The sequence below is a fragment of the Pempheris klunzingeri genome, chromosome 8, assembly GCF_042242105.1.
Source record: "Pempheris klunzingeri isolate RE-2024b chromosome 8, fPemKlu1.hap1, whole genome shotgun sequence".
Taxonomy (NCBI): Eukaryota; Metazoa; Chordata; class Actinopteri; order Acropomatiformes; family Pempheridae; genus Pempheris; species Pempheris klunzingeri.
The window spans coordinates 1,701,417-1,718,083 of NC_092019.1; the positions used below are offsets into that span (position 1 = coordinate 1,701,417).

Consider the following 16,667-nt stretch of genomic DNA (forward strand, 5'->3'; position numbering starts at 1 on the left):
AACTTCTCCTAGAGGCCGAGATGGGACAGCTTCTGGTGCTTCTGACTCTTCTGACACAGCAGCTGCTCTGGCTGATACACTTGCAAACATGTCGGTGTCCAACGATGATTCAGATTAAAACCTGAAAGCTCGCCAGCAGTGACTGGCGAGATCCTGCAGGTCCTTGATAAGACGTATAGTTTGGGGGTTTAATTCTTGGGAAACAGATCATGTGTTTCTTTCCGTCTGTGTTAAACTCTGCATGACGTCCATCAGTCTGTTTTGCATTTCCTGTCTGATAAACTACGGCAGCAGCAGAACAGCTTACAAATTTAGCAGCTGTCCTGTATCACCTTTTAATGGACACCCTGCAGCCAATCAGAGTCCAGTATTCACCCAGACTGGTAGAATTCACCTCAGTTCAGTCTTAAGTTTTTCAAATGTCGAATGTGTCATTTAAAGTGTTATTGTCAGGATTATTTATGCAAACAGCATAAAGGTGCGTGTGGACCGACATAACCAGGACACCCCAATACATGAGGATGATTCACCCCAGAAGGGGGTGGAGATGCAAAACAAGGAGGAGCAGCTGTAGCTCGATAAATAAGAGGCTAGTAGTCTGTTCCTCTGGTTGGCACTTTTCTTTGGCAAGATGTTGGATAAGAGGCGTTCATTCGAAGACTTTAGGAACAATCCGACTGCAGAAAAACTTGAGAGACTCAGAAAACAAGAATTGTTAATGTTGACTAGAGAGTACGACATCCGCACCACGAGTGGTGACAACAAAAGAACCTTACAGATTAAAATATGTGAGCACTTGATCCAAGAGGGCAGGCTGACCAGAGAAAATGTGGCTGATGTGTTTTTTACTCAAATACTCGAGCAGCATGAAGAAGAAACGAGGAACCTTGGCATCAATGTTGTGTTTGAAATAAGCGTAACACCTCCTGATGTGGCTGGAGGCCGAGGCATGGCTGCTGCTCCTGGAAGCAAAGGCGGGGCAGCTGCTCCTGTGGCTGGAGACCTAGTGGGGGCACCTTCTCCTGTGGCTGGAGACCGAGCCGGGGCAGCTTCTGTGGCTGATGTGTTTTTTACTCAAATACTCAAGCAGCTTGAAGAAGAAACGAGGAACCTTGGCATCAATGTTGTGTTTGAAATAAGCGTAACACCTCCTGATGTGGCTGGAGGCCGAGGCATGGCAGCTGCTCCTGGAAGCCAAGGCGGGGCAGCTGCTCCTGTGGCTGGAGACCTAGCGGGGGCAGCCTCTACTGTGGCTGGAGACCGAGCCGGGCTAGCTTCTCCTGTGGCTGGAGACCTAGCTGGGGCAGCTTCTACTGTGGCTGGAGACCGAGCCGGGGCAGCTTCTCCTGTGGCTGGAGGCCGAGCCGGGGCAGCTTCTACTGTGGCTGGAGACCGAGCCGGGGAAGCGTCTACTGTGGCTGGAGGCCGAGCCGGGGAAGCTTCTCCTGTGGCTGGAGACCTAGCCGGAGCAGATTCTCCTGTGGCTGGAGACCAAGGCAGGGCAGCTTCTCCTGTGGCTGGAGGCCGACGCAAGGCAGCTGCAAATAATCAAACAATCAAACAGCATAAAGAAGAAGCAAAGGAGCCTGGCATCAATGTTGTGTTTAAAGTAAACATAACTGCTCCTGTGGCTGGAGACCAAGGTGGAGCAGCTGCTCCTGTGGCTGGAGACCGAGGTGGGGCAGCTGCTCTTATGGCTGGAGACCGAGGTGGGGCAGCTTCTCCTGTGGCTGGAGATCGAGGTGGGGCAGCTGCAACTAATCCAGCAATCAAGCAGTTTAAAGAAGTGAAGGAGCCTGGCATCAATGTTGTGTTTGAAGAAAACAAAACTGCTCCAGGAGGCCGAGCCACAGCAGCTGCTCTGGCTGATTCATTTGCAAACTTGTCGGTGTCCAACGATGATTCAGATTAAAACCTGAAAGCTCGCCAGCAGTGACCGGCGAGATCCTGCAGGTCTTTGATACAACGTGTAGTTTGGGGGTTTAATTCTTGGGAAACAGGATGTGTGTTTCTTTCCGTCTGTGTTAAACTCTGCATGACGTCCATCAGTCTGTTTTGTATTTCCTGTCTGAAAAACTACGGCAGCAGCAGAACAGCTTACAAACTTAGCAGCTGTCTTGTATCATCTTTTAATGGACACATCAGAGTCCAGTATTCACCCAGACTGGTATAATTCACCTCACTTCAGTCTTAAGTTTGTCAAATGTGTCACTTAAAGTATTATTGTCAGGATTATTTATGCAAACAGCAAAATGAAGGAAGCGTTAGGCTCGAACTTAATCAGCTCCAGATGTTTCCGGGCATCCCATCATGTGATGATGATTCACGCTGGAAGTCTGTGGCTCAATAAATAGGAGGCTGCTCCTCTGTTCAGTCTCTCTCCCACCAGGTTTGGTGAATAGTCTGTTCCTCTGCCTGGCACTTTTCTTTGGTGAGACAATGGATAAGAGGCGTTCATTCGAAGACTTTAAAAAGAATCCCACTGCAGAAAAACTTGAGAGACTCAGAAAAAAGGAATTGTCAAAGCTGGCTAAAGAAGATTACCACATCCGCACCAAGAGTGATGACAACAAAAGAACCTTACAGATCAGAATATGTGTGCACTTGATCGGAAGGAAGAAGCTGACCAGAGAAAATGTGGATGATGTGTTTTTTTATCAAATGGTCGAGCAGCTTGAAGAAGAAGCGAAGAAGCTTGGCATCGATGTTGTGTTTGAAGAAAACATAACTGCTCCTGGAGGCCGAGGTGGAGCAGCTGCTGGTGCTTCTGACTCTTCAGACACAGAAGCTGATCTGACTGATGCACTTGGAAACATGTCGGTGTCCAAGAATCATTCAGGTTTAAACCTGAAAGCTCGCCAGCAGTGAGCGGCAAGATCCTGCAGGTCTTTGATACGACGTGTAGTTTGGGGGTTTAATTCTTGGGAAACAGGATGTGTGTTTCTTTCCGTCGGTGTGAAACTCTGCATGACGTCCATCAGGTGTGTGTGTTTATCATAGGTTGGGTTCAAGTGTCCTCTGGAAACAGGCACTACATTTATCTTTCCCCCTCTTTGTTCCCATGATAGTCGGTCATCATCAGTCTGTGTTTCACTTCCTGTCTGATAAACTACGGCAGCAGCAGCAGAGCAGCCTGCTCGGTTTGCTGTAACACATTAGAACAACAGCTGCTAAGAAGAGTTTAAAGAAGTAAACCTGCTCCAAATATCTGACTCCATGATCACTGATGAGAACGTTTCCTGCTGGTTTCACCTTCACTGTCTTTTATTTTCACTGCATCTGCTGGTTTTAGTCGTCTTACTGTCACTGTGGAGCTGCACAGAATGTTTTCCTGATGTTTCAGATCTCTCCTCTCATTACTGTCTTTGTCATAATCACTTTTATTGATGATGATTCATAGTTTGTTCTGTTTTGTTGTTGTTTGCTTGTTTGAGGTTTGTTTTATTGATTTCTGGGTTTACTTCCAGAACTGTTTTACATGATGATGAAATGTGTGTCTGAGGATGAAAAAGCAAGTTAAATGTGCTCAACACCCCATAATGACAAAGTGAAAATCTGCACGTGTATTAAAGGATAAATCTGGTGTTTTTAAACTCGGGGCCCATTTGATGTCATCTGTTTTGGACCAATTCCAAATCTTCTTGTACCTGTAATACTGGACCTGAAATATCACGCTGACAGACGTATCTGGGCTCTTTGCTTTGACGCCGTGGCCGAGCTGCAGAGATCACACGGACACACGACAGCCTGAAGCACCCAAAGGACTCTGGGACTGTGAGGGGCTCAGACCTCTGGTCTGGTGAAGCCGAGGCCGAACCGTCTGACCTCGGTTGGGAGGAACCATCAGCTGCTCGTTCCAGCGCCCAAGCACGGTGCTGTTGGGGTGTTTCAGGCTTTAGACTTTAGACTTCTTTATTTTATCCCCCATAGGGGGAAATTTTCTTGTTACAGCAGCAACAATATAAACAGGGACAGTGAAAGAAACAAAGCAAAAGAAAAGACAAAAAATAGCAAATATAAATATAAATATAAATATAGATATAAATATATGGATTGTGATGAAATGAAATAAATATTTACACCATAGGATATTACACTTTAGACAGGAGGCTGGGTTCACCTTAAGGCCGGAGCTCTGCCGGTCCTCCAGAGTCCGGACCTGAACCCAGTCCAACAGTCTGTGGACAGACCTGAAAACGGCCGACGGCCCCCAGGCTGCTGCGGCCGCCTCCGGAGGAGCTTCATCTAAGAACTGAAGGGTCTGAATACGTGCGTCAGTGTGATGTGAACAGTTTTACAGCAGCGCCGTAGAGAGAAAGACGCTCTCGGCCTGCAGAGCTCATTAAATCCTCATTCACACAGCAGCAAACGCAGCTTTCACACACTGAAGCTGAACTGGGGGTTCAGTCGTGGACTTGGACGTGTGGATTCAGGTCTGTTGTGACCAGGTCATCATGTTTCCTCCCTGCCTGAGGCTGCTGCCCTGAGCTGCAGGTGGAGGCTGCCGATCGGCCGAGGCCCCGACGGCGCCGACTTTAAAATGGCCGACTCCCGTCCTTCTGCTTCCTGACTCCCAGCTGGACCTGCTGGGCCTCCTGGTGTCTCTCCAGTGGACTTGTAATGACTCTGTGGTGTGATGATTGCAGCTGCAGGTGGATGTAGGGGTGAGAAGCCTTTTTCTTTACATCCTGTTTCTCCTGTGTTGTTGTTGGGGAGGCAGGTCAGAGCCTGGACTTTCTTTTCATCCGTTAGGACGTTTAGTTGATGCTTTTCACCAGATGTTTTGTTTCTTGTTTTGGCCTTTTCTCACCCTGAAGCTGAAAAATACCTGATGATGAATAAATCAATTCTGCTTGGACTGCATCTGCTGTGTGCTCGTCTTTGGGAGGGGGAAAAGAGAGGAGTGTAGATAATGAAAGATAAAACACCATCATCTCCTGGTTTCCATGATTGGAAAGTGAAGATCTTTGGGTTTCAGGCTCTCGGTCAAATCTGTGGAGGACATTTCTCAGACTTGAATGTTTTTAAAAACTAAGACCTCTCACCTTCATTTCCTCTCTGCTCTCCATTTTCACCAGAAACACCTCTTATGTGTAGGCGACGCTCTTTCTAAATGAAGCCTGATCACAAGAACTGGTCATTAAAAGTTAAATCAGGTTTCTGCTGTGTTAGAAAGTTCCTCCTCCCGTCCTCGCCAGAGACACCTTCCCTCACGGTGTTTCTGTTTGCTGTCAGTAAAACAAGGTGCAGTTTGAACGTTAGAGCGTGTAAACCTGCAAATACAAGCGTGGCCTTCAAACTGAGCTGAATGTGTGTTCACTTCAGGACTTGTGTCACGTTTTAAAGCAAAAATGAGACTAAAATGTGTAAATCTTAACTACAAAGTGCTTTAAAGTCACAACAATCTAACGTGGCTTTAAATGTTCACTATTCTATAATACCCCCCCCCCCCCCATCAGCTGTGGCCGTGTAAACCGACCTCCAAATACAAGCCTGAACTTGTAAAACACCTGATAATGAGACGTTTGAAGGTCATTTAAAGGAAGAAATCCTGATTTGTGGAGCAGCAAGACTTTGACCTGTGAACTCAGTGTGAATGAGGATCTGTGTTGCCGTGATCGTCTGCAGGTCAAACATCCTCCCTGAGACCCCAAAACATGTTGTCAGCTGCCCCCGTCAGCTCCATCTGCTCCTGCCACCTCCTCTGTGACGGACGACGACAGACGGCGTCAGTAACCGAGCAGCGACGGCAGAGGGAGCCGCTGTAAACGGTGTGTGGGACCTTGACTCAGCCGGAGCAAAACATGTTTTCCACCGCTGGTGTCATGCCTGCCTGCTGTGATCCAGCAGGGGGGGGTGGGGGGGTATTTATAGGCCGATAATGACCATGTGTCCTTCAAGACCACGTTGTGCACACTCACAGGGACACACACACACACACACACACACTCACAGGGACACACACACACACACACTCACAGGGACACACACACACACACACACACACACACACACACACAGGGACACACACACACACAGGGACACACACAGTCTCCATCCAATAAGAACTGTACAGGAGGTTTGGAAAAACAAAAATGAGTTTATTAAGACAACAACAACAAAAAAAAGGCCCTGAATACTCAGGAACATTATCAGATGCTTCGGTACGAAGCAGGTCGTGGTGATTTTTCTTTACACAGAGAAGAAACAAATGAAACAATAAAAAAAAGAAACCAAACAGAGCTCCAGGTGAAAGCACCACAGAAGTGTTGTCATGTGACGGCCGACCCCCCCCCCCCCCCAAAACCAAGCATGGCAAACAGGCAGCTCCACATCTCCCAAAGCCTTGTGGAAAGAGGGGAAGAGGGCATGTCCCCCCCCCCCCCACATGGATGATACCCCCCTGTGACAAACACACCTGGCGGGGAGACGTGGAGCCGCTCAGCAGGTGGAGGTGTTGTCCTGTAGCACCATCCAGCCCCCCCCCACAGACAGCTGAGGCTCAGGTGGGTAGAGGACAACCTGCTGGATGTGAAGAGGGAAACACGGGGGGGGGCTCTTCCTTCCTTCTCTCCGTGCAGCGGCTCCTCACACCCAGCATTACATTGTAAACAAAATGGACAACTACCCCCCCAGCCCCCATTATAACGGTCTGCCAAAGCAGGGAATGGCTAACCACGAGCAGACCCTCCCCCCTCCCTCCCCAAACACACGAACAAACCCCGGGATGCAGTGGTACAGAAGAAATGAATAAGAGAGGACTTCCTGCCAGCCCCCATTGTTCAGGACTCCATGTTCACTCACACACACTAACAAACACTCCGAGTGGTGTCAACACACACCACAGCAGGCTAGCGCTAGCCACGGAGGGACGTGAGGAAAACCATGTGTGGCTGATAAAAAGCTCGGTAGGAGCGAGCCTTAGGCGGCTCAGAGCTCCGCTGCACCCCCGAACAGCTGACCCACACGGAGACATTCAAACATAAACAACACGGCTCATTAGCCGGGCGGCTAGCAGCTAGCTAGGCTAACTGCTAGCTAGGCTAACTGCTAGCCAACGTAGCGTAACAAACGTTACAGACAAATCGATGAAAATAGGTGAAATTAGAAAACATAGCTACCAGTCCCGGGGAATTTAACTCTAAATAGTCTCAATGTTTGTGTCCATCCAGGGCTGTGGGTGGATGCTGCGGCGGAAACCCGGTCCCCGGGGCGCCCGTCACGGTATCAGCAGGGCACATTGTCCGCCGCCGCCTTGGGGAAATCTCCACAGTCTGCGGCGGAGAACTGCAGCCTCCTCACGGCCTCTTTAATCAGGTTCCCCGATAAAATTAACTCCTGCAGCAACCGGTGCGGATCGTCCTCCTCCACGGTGATCCTCTTTTTGTTCCACGGTTTGATTTGGTCCCAGTCCTGGTCGCCGTTAGACCCGGGGATGCTGTACGGGCTAGCCCTGCTGCCGCCCCGGTGTCCCCGGCTCCGGAGCCGCATGCAGCAGCCGTTGCGCTTCTGCGCCGGAGCTCCCGAGCTGCCGCCGATGATGGCCGCCGGTTTGACCCCGCCGCTGCCGCCGCCGCCGCCTCCGCCTCCGCCGGTGAGCCCGTGCAGGCAGGACATGGACACGGACACCGTCTTCTGGTGGCCGCCGCTGTTGTTGTGGAGCTGCAGCGCCTCGCCGATCTTCGTCACCAGCGCGTCCACCTCTTTGGAGCCGACGGTGACGGACTGCTCCAGGAAGATGTAGTTCTCCTTCCGACAGGGCATCCTGGCCGAAGTGTCGTCGGGTCTCTGGGTGTGTTTTTCAGCGTGTGTCGGTGTGGGTCTGGCTGAGAGCCGCCGGGCTGCTCCTCGCTCTCACCACGCCGCTCGGCAGTAACCAACAACCCCCGTTCATTTGTAAACAATGGGTGACGTGTTCCGGACCGTACCATGTTCCCCGCTAGGGGGAGGGGTGTATAATAAACCAAAATAAATTACTCTTTCATACAAAATCCATGCAGTAAATAACCAGCCTAGCATTTTATAACTTTACACATTTATTTACTGTTTTACAACTCAACATACGAACTATAACGCTTTTGTATGGGCTTTTGCTGATGACATGTTTCCCGCCCCAACCCGACCACGCCGCTGGTTTGGTCCGCTCCCTTCAAATGGACATTACATAACTCATAACTGTCCGCTGCTGTGTCTGTGCAGGCAAAACAAACAAAGCGCGGCCTGTTTCTCAAACAAAATGGAGAGGGTGTGTTGCACCTTCCTCCTGTTTCTGTCTCCTCAGCTGTCCAATTGTGGTCGAATCAGAAAATATGTTGGAAATCATCAGAATGTGTTGTGTTCATACTGAAACAAACCCAGTGCTGCACCAGATTGTGTGACCTCCATAAAGGAATTCCTGCTATATTGTTGTTAAAACCACAAATGATGTAGATATGAACACACATTTTGATGCCAGTGACAGAATGAATCCAAATGTGTCGACGTGTATTGAAAATACCTTGAATGCACCTTGTTTAATGCCATAATAGAGTATGTGAAAAAGAATTATTTGCCACATCAGATGTATAAAGGTAGCCGTTCATTTAAAATCTCATGTGGTGAAATCTCATCTGCGTGCTGCACATATATGATGCAGTAAAATATCCATGGCTGGACACTAAAAGCAGTCTGTAAGCAGCTATAAATACATCTAAATGTGCGGCTGCAGTTAAAATAGTTGGCTGTGAGTGTGATGTGTGAATGTGTGGAGCTGCCTCGGGCACCCGGCCTGTACACACAGTGACAATAGGAGCGGAGGGGGGGTGCGTATCTGTGGGAGAACACGGTGTACAATTCTGTTTCTGTTTCTCAGAAACAGCAGCCAGGCTAAACCTGATGCTCCAGTCAAAGAGAGCCCTCATGACCATACAAGGAGCTACTATCACTGCCTCCACGTGGTGCGCCGGCCAATCACAGCGCCGGCTCAGGCTTCCTGTGTGTGTCAATGGCAGCGGCAGCAGCAGGAGTCCAGTCATACTGGGATCCAGTGAGGTTGTGGCAGTTAGGAGTGACACCAGCATGTGAAACTGAGATAAACTGTCACTGCTTCCTGACACGTAAAACTACAATTCATCCGCCTCCAAGTCTAAATAAGCAGTTTATAGCACGCAAAGAAAACACATTCGTATGTAGTTATTTATACTTTCATGCTACTTTCTTCTTCTACTCCACCGCATGTCTTACTTTGTGATGATTTAGATTATTGATGCACATTATGAATTAACTAATAGATCATGATACATAATCATATTAAGCTCCTCAGCAGTGTATAAATTATACATCAGAATTAACTCCACGAATGCATCAGTAGTTCAGATCCACTCTGCAGGAAGACTTTAACTGTACTTTTGGTACTTTAAGTATATTTTGGTGTTAATACTTTAGCTTAAGTAGGATGAATGAAGGAGTTTTTACACTGTGTACTGGCACGTTTAGTAAACGTCACTCAGCAGGTGTGTGTTTGGGATCTGTTTAGATCCTGTAAAGTAAAAGAAACAGCAGCTTTCCACCCTGTTAGTTTATGGTCAGACTAGTGTGCTGAAATACATTGAAAGTGAATGTATCTGTCGCTGAAGCTGCTCCTCAGCTTGTCCACTGTTTTACGGAGGGGGTGGGATCGTTGTCCATGATTGCCGGCAGCCGACAACAGACTCGGCCTCGTTGATGAGCCTGATGAGTCTTTGCTTTGAGGCCTGCGGCCCAGCACAGGCTGCTGGAGCTGCAGGAGCTGCTGGAGCATCCCGTCGCACATATTGAAGGACCTGCACCTCCTCAGGTAGCTCTTGTGGACGGCCTCCGTGTAGGTGCACCACACCAGCTTGTTATCCAGTAGAAAATATACAGACGTCAGTATCATAAAATCAGATTCAGAAATCAGAAACACAAGATAGACTGCACTGTGTTTTACCTGTTGTGCTGTGTTTTCTGATGTGTGGGGGTGTTTTTAATGCCTGAATGTGGGTTTTTAAACCCTGATTTTACAGCTGTGACAAAAGAAAAATGTCTGTTTTTACCCGAACAGACAATAAAGTTGAATTGAATTGAATTACACTGCGGACAGAGAGGCAGCTAACTCTGTTTTTTCTTTCAGCTAAATGACAATGTTTGATTTGAACAGAAGAAAACACATCCACCACACACACCAGTAAAGCTAAAGGTGGGCACAGCTCTGGTTTGCTTCTAGCAGCACTTCACCTTTGTTGTGAAAGATTTTATATGTGGAATTAATTTGATCTCAGTTGTTAATGTGCTCCACAGTCGACGGAGCTTCACGGAGAAAGCTGATAGTCCAGCTTTAGTTCCTCTGTTACCGTCCCGTCTTTGAGCATGTGTGGAAAGATGCTGTTGGTGCATCGGAAACTTTATTTGAGAAAACAAAGATGAGTCGATCGTATCTTTTCAGGATGTGACAGCGATGCCACCAAACAGGCTTTTCGTCTGTTATTTTCAGTGCCTGGTTGTTCCCTGACTACAGCAGGTAGCTCATGAACTACACCCTTGGAGCGACACCAAAACCTCCCCGGTGGAGTCTTAAGAATGGAAAAATGTAAGCTTATAATCTGCTGCACTGGACTGTGTTTGAGCCTGAAGAGTGCGTGTGTGCTTTAACACTAAACTCTCCTCCTCCTCTTCCCCGGACTCTTTGTCTTTACACCCAAGAGTTGGTCCACAACACGAGGAAGTGAGCCGGCAGAAAACTGGGTCACACACTTCCTCCATCTTTCATGTTTTCCTGTAGGTGAGTCAGCGGCGGCGGTAAACAGCCCCTGCAAGTATAATTCCTGTTTGTCTGCCACAGCAGCTGCTTGGTGTGTGAACTCATCGTCGTTCTTTGTGTGTGTGTGTGTGTGTGTGTGTGTGTGTGTGTGTGTGTGTGTGTGTGTGTGTGTGTGTGTGTGTGTGTGTGTGTGTGTGTGTGTGTGTGTGTGTGTGTGTGTGTGTGTGTGTGTGTGTGAGTGTGAGATAAACACCGACAGCAGTTGAACATAAGAGGGGATTAATAAACCTCGCAAATAACAACATGCATAGAAAACCCAGTAGGCGGCCTGTCACGGCTCAAAACCAGCCAGAGATTCATGTAAACCTGTGAAATCATTAGAAAACACAGCGCGAGCACACAGAGCTTCATGTCTGCGTCCACTTAACGCAGGTAAATGTTAGATTAATGGGCTCCAGCCACCACAGACTGTATGAAAGAAGATCCAGATTGTCCTGCAGGATGATCCACTGGAGCCTCGGTTCAATAGTTTCAACCTGTGTGGTACAAAGTCCACGTCACTGAGACCTCGTGTCTTCTCATCATCTAATCTCGTCTTTAGCTGCTGTTCATCCGTCTCCTCTCTTCTCCTCTTCATCTCTTCATCTGCCTCTTTTTGTTTTGGTTTTAAATCTTGAAACGGCATTTATGTTTTTATCTGCACGTATGATACTTAAACAATGAACAATGACTCTTCTAGTTTATTACTGTACACACAGAGAGAGTCAGATTCCTTGTTTGCTTGTACAAACTTGGCCAATGAAGGTGATTCTGAATTGAATTGAGTTCTTTGACTTGTTTTGGTGGAAACGCCTTAAAACAGAGCAGCACACTGTTGGTTAATTTTCAATATACAACTCTAACCTTTAAACTTCTGGCGTATTTGCGACTGATCTGGGAAGCGTATCTTTAAATTGGGACCTCTCTTGGTTGCTACAGATCCTTTAAACTGTCCGTACTTTACTTCAGCAGGCGCACATGTGCTGCCACGGAAGCCGGCCGAGCTGAATGGGGAGCGAGCAGAAAAGAAAACAGGCCTTTCAGCCAGAGGATCAACTTTGACAGCAGTTGGACGGCCGCCAGCGGCTCGGGTTCACCGGGTTTGTTTCCTCCATTCAGAGAGAGCGAGAGAGAGAGAGAGAGAGAGAGAGAGAGAGGCCATTTTTATAGCGGCGCTCTCCCAGACACACCTCTCTCTCTGTCAGAGGAATGTGAGGAGGTTGCACATGGCAGGAAGTAATATCAAAGGATTGAATTGTTGCTGTGCTGCAGGGCTGCAGGTCTGCAGGTCTGCGATGTTGTAAACATGCACAGAGGCATCGTCAAAGCCTCGATTATCAACAGCAAATTGAATAGGAAAGTTACTGTCGGGCCGTTCGAACACGCTCCCCAGGGTCTCTCAGCTGACACGAACCAAATAAGTGAGTTCCTGCAGCACTAAAAGGTTCAATGGAGGCGTTACTGCTGCTCCTTATGCTTCCTTCTGCTTAACTTACACTTTATAGACACTTTTCTGTGTTGGCAAAAGCACGATACGCTCATCGGGCTAAAAACAGGGTGGCGGCCCTCATCAAAACCTCCTCACACGTTAAGGCTGAAACTTTAATTCAGTTAATTTCTGCTCAGTAACGTGTGTAGTTTGTAGTTTAGGAAGTACTGGGGCTTTATTATATGTTTGTGCAAAGTGTAAAAGTCAAGCTGGAAAACGTAATGTGCTGCAGAGACGAGTGTAACGTGTTCAAATGAACAGTTTTATACTTTTCTTCTCCACATCAGCTTCTTCATCAGGTCCCAAATAGCCAGCAGAAACTAAAAATGCACACCGAACAAACTGGCAGGTTTCGGGAGGAGACAAAGAAACTGTGGTTGTTCTTTCTCTCATAACCTCCCTTCACGCTCCGGCGCTCAGGCCGGCTGAACAAAACTCCACTTCAGTCGAACTTATCTGGAAGTCAAAACAAAGTCGAGCGGTGAGAGCGTGACCCAAACGGTCCACACGCGGCGAGGACACGACTCCTCGCTTCAACTCTGACCCACTTCAGTTTTTCTCTGGAGTTCTGTCACACATTGGTCAAAAAAAAATACTTATTTAATTTATTTTAAAGTTTCATGACACGTATATCTTCTCTGAGATGAACTCCAACACTTTGTGAGCTCATCAGGCACGTTTTATTAACATTTAACCCTTTTCGTTTGGCCCCTGTGGGCAGTTGAGGAGTCAAACGAGACGTAAACACATAAAAAAACCTACATGTGAGCAGCTTCATGCCAGGACATCTCATGCTCCGTGTTCTCTACATTACATAACCATACACGTCTTGAGACACCGTGTGCAACATGAGCCGAGGCCCAGATGTAACCGGGGAGTGAAAAGTAGTTTTCTGTGAGCCCACCTCCCTCCTTCACGCCTCTCTCCACCCCTGCGGCATCGTGGGATTGATAAATAGAGATTACATAATGACAGTTTGTAAAACTCTCGCTGAGGACCCGATCCCCTCACGTTACTGATTCTCTGAATGTACAGAGAACACAGGAGTTACATAACACTGTTTTACATACTGTGTGTGTGTGTGTGTGTGTGTTTTCAAGTATGTGCTGACTGGAGAGCTTTGTGTTCGTTGGCAGCCTGTGCCACTCACACCCTGTACAGACTGACCAGTTTATTAATCTGAGCAATTTATCAAGTGCTTGTTTGATCCACTGACATGCCTCCATCAGTCATTTTGTTTGTGTTATTGTGTGTTCTTTAGTGTTTTTAAAGGGTTAGTTCCAATACTAATTAAGGTGTAAAACACCAAAGTCTCAGCAACTACACCAGCAACTCCTGCGTTCTGTTAGGTAAAATTACTGTTTTTGTCAATGGATTCTGGTGTGTTTGCAGAGAGCGATATAACGGCTGTTTGTGGTTAAACCAAAAGGATCTTCCAGGCTCAGAGTGTTATTCTAAGTGTGTGACAGCATCATGGAAAGGATCCCTACAGAGAGAGACCTGGAAGATCCTTTTGGTTTAACCACAAACAGCTGTTATATCGCTCTCTGCACACACACCAGACTCCATTCACAAAAATAGTGATTTTAGCTCACTGAACACAGGAGCTGCTGGTCTACATTGCTCAGATTGTTTGTGTTATTTGTGTTAAGTGAACATTGTGTTGGATCCAAACTAACCCTTTAAAACACCAGAGTCACACAATAGCACAAATAAATGAACTAACTGAGACAGCAGTAGACCAGCAACTCCCACGTAAAATGACTGTTTTCGTCAGTGGAGTCTGGTGGCCTTGGACAGCTGTTGTATCTCCACGTGCAATTTTTACTAATTTCATGACTACATGAGTCGTCTCATCATCAGACCCCGAAGAATCTGATTTGTTTTTTTAAATATTCTAAAATTGGCATCACTTGAAGTGAAAAACAGTCATTGTCTGTCCTGCTGATTCATCAGTTATCAGGTTTTATCGGCTCTGACCGACACAAACAGACCCGTCGGCTGTTTCCCAGAGGAGCCATTAGTTCCTAGCACCGGCGTCTCCCCGGGGACACCTTTGATTGTTGCGCCACAGAGCAACGGCACGCCCGGGCGAACTCCCTCCTCCTCTGAGCTCGCTCTCTGTTGTCTTTGTCAGACGTGGAGGAAGCACCTGAGGCGACCTCGGCCATCACACCGCGGGGGTTCACAGGTCGGATGCTGGACGCCGTCCGAAGGGTTTAGAACGAGAGCGCCATAAAAAAGACAAACAAACAGACAAGATGGCGTCATGCCAAACATTCTCACTGGGCCCAGAAGGTTCTCCAGACTTCCCCCTTCATTCATCTACGGTGGCCCTGAGAGCCCGCTTATGGTTATGGTTATGGTTTAGGGTTAGGTTAGGTTATGGTTAAGTTTCAGTTACGTTACAGTTAGCTTATGGTTAGGTCCCAAACCTAGGTTTAGGTAGGTTATGATTAGTTTAAGTTTTGTTATGGTTAGGTTTAGGTAGGTTAGTATAGGTTTAGGTAGGTTATGGTTAGTTTAAGTTTGGTTATGGTTAGATTTCAGTTGGCTTATGGTTAGGTTTAAGTTAGGTTATGGTTAGATTTAGGTTAGTATAGGCAGGGCCGGCTCTAGGCATAGGCCATATGGGCGGTCGCCTAGAGCGCCAGCTGCTGGAGGGGCGCTGCTGGTAATAGCCGAGTGGTGAGCCGAGCCGAGTGGCGCCCCCCGTCCGTCCGCCGCCGTTGAGAGGCCCCCCGCTCCTGAGACGCCCCCCCCCCCCACACACACACACACAAGGGGCGCGGGGCGAGTGATCGGTGCGCATCTCGCCTAGGGCACCATTATGGCTAGAGCCGGCTCTGAGTATAGGTTTAGGTAGGTTATGGTTAGTTTAAGGTTAGGTTTTAGGTAAGTTATGGTTAGATTTAGGTTAGGTTATGTTTAGGTTTAAGTTAGGTTATGGTTAGTTTTAGTTTATGGTAGGTTATGGTTAGTTTTAGGCTTAGGCAGGTTATGGTTAGGTTTAGGTAAGTTATGGTTAGATTTAGGTTAGGTTATGGTTAGGTTTAGGTAGGTTATGGTTAGTTTAAGTTAGGTTATGGTTAGTTTTAGTTTATGGTAGGTTATGGTTAGTTTTAGGTTTAGGCAGGTTATGGTTAGGTTTAGGTAAGTTATGGTTAGATTTAGGTAGGTTATGGTAGGTTATATTTCGGTGTAACAGAGATCTGCACTCCTTGTGCTCTTTTCTACTTCTAACAAATGAGTTGCAAAACTAGTAAAGATGTTTTAACTATTTTCTGTCCTTGTGTTGAACCCACAGGGCCACCGTACCGTATCACCCCACAGTCCAGTTCTGGTCACGAGCCCCCACACACAGGAGTCCACTACCACACCGGTAAAACATTAACATTCGGCTATCTGAGCTAGTTTATAATGTTTCAGTGAGCTCAGACTCAACTGATAAACCAGACAGCTGTGGTGTTATGATCTGTTATATAACACACACACACAGTAAAGTGATTACAGCAGGTACAATGTGTCCTGCTGAGCTTTTCTTTCAATTTCTATTCATATCAGCAGTTAAAGTAGGCAATAATATTCCATCATAATGTTGCTTGAAATAACTGATAGCACAAATGGCTAGCCTGCTGTTAGCGTAGCGGGCTAGCCCTACAGAGTGTGTGTGTGTGTGTGTATAAGATAAGATAAAAGACACTTTATTTATTTATCCACTTGTTACAGCAGCAGAAAGAAGGGATTTAACAACTATAACAATAAATACAAATGTAAAAACATGAGAAAACATATGCAGGAGTTAGCCGCGCTAGGCTAACAGCAGGCTAGCCATGGAGGCCCTGTGATTGGATAGTTTAGTGCTATAAGCTCACTTTGATTCCCAGGCTCAGGAACCCTACAATTAAATACTGTTAGTGACACGCAAAGGTCAAAGTTAGTTATTTCAAGCAAAATGTAGTGAAATAATGTTGCGGACTGCATCTTTAAATGGTGTAAACTCACACACACACAAGCACTAAAGCTGTGTCAGCAATTCAGTGGCTAAAGTAGTTTTATATATATATATATATATGTGTGTGTGTGTCTTTATTTTATCATTTTATTTTTATACACATTTTCTTTATGTTTATCCACAGCCACTGTTTAGCTGTACATTTTATTTTATTTTATTTAGCTGTACATTTTATTTTGTTTTATTATATTTTCTTAGTTGTATAAACCTTATTTATATTTACATTTCTTACTTACTTACTTGCTGGTGTGTTTTTTATTTTATTTGATATTGTTAGCAGGGTTACTGGGACCAGAGACACAAGATTTTCACTGCCAGTGATTACTTCATGTAACTGCTGAGCTTGTGACAATCAAGTCTTTGAATCT

The 16,667-nt window shown here is 46.7% G+C and overlaps 2 protein-coding genes across 2 annotated transcripts; one reads left to right on the forward strand and one right to left on the reverse strand.

Annotated features, from left to right (window-relative positions):
- Nucleotides 1–251: 251 nt before the first annotated feature.
- LOC139205054 (circumsporozoite protein-like) lies at nucleotides 252–4,858 on the forward strand. The gene is made up of 2 exons (XM_070835131.1): nucleotides 252–2,048; nucleotides 2,933–4,858. The coding sequence occupies exon 1, from the start codon at nucleotides 632–634 to the stop codon at nucleotides 1,910–1,912; it is 1,281 nt and encodes a 426-aa protein (XP_070691232.1). The 5' UTR covers nucleotides 252–631; the 3' UTR covers nucleotides 1,913–2,048; nucleotides 2,933–4,858.
- A 1,849-nt stretch (nucleotides 4,859–6,707) lies between these two features.
- On the reverse strand, nucleotides 6,708–7,863 carry gbp (glycogen synthase kinase binding protein). Its single transcript, XM_070836055.1, has one exon. The coding sequence runs from the start codon at nucleotides 7,762–7,764 to the stop codon at nucleotides 7,228–7,230; it is 537 nt and encodes a 178-aa protein (XP_070692156.1). The 5' UTR covers nucleotides 7,765–7,863; the 3' UTR covers nucleotides 6,708–7,227.
- Nucleotides 7,864–16,667: the final 8,804 nt, after the last annotated feature.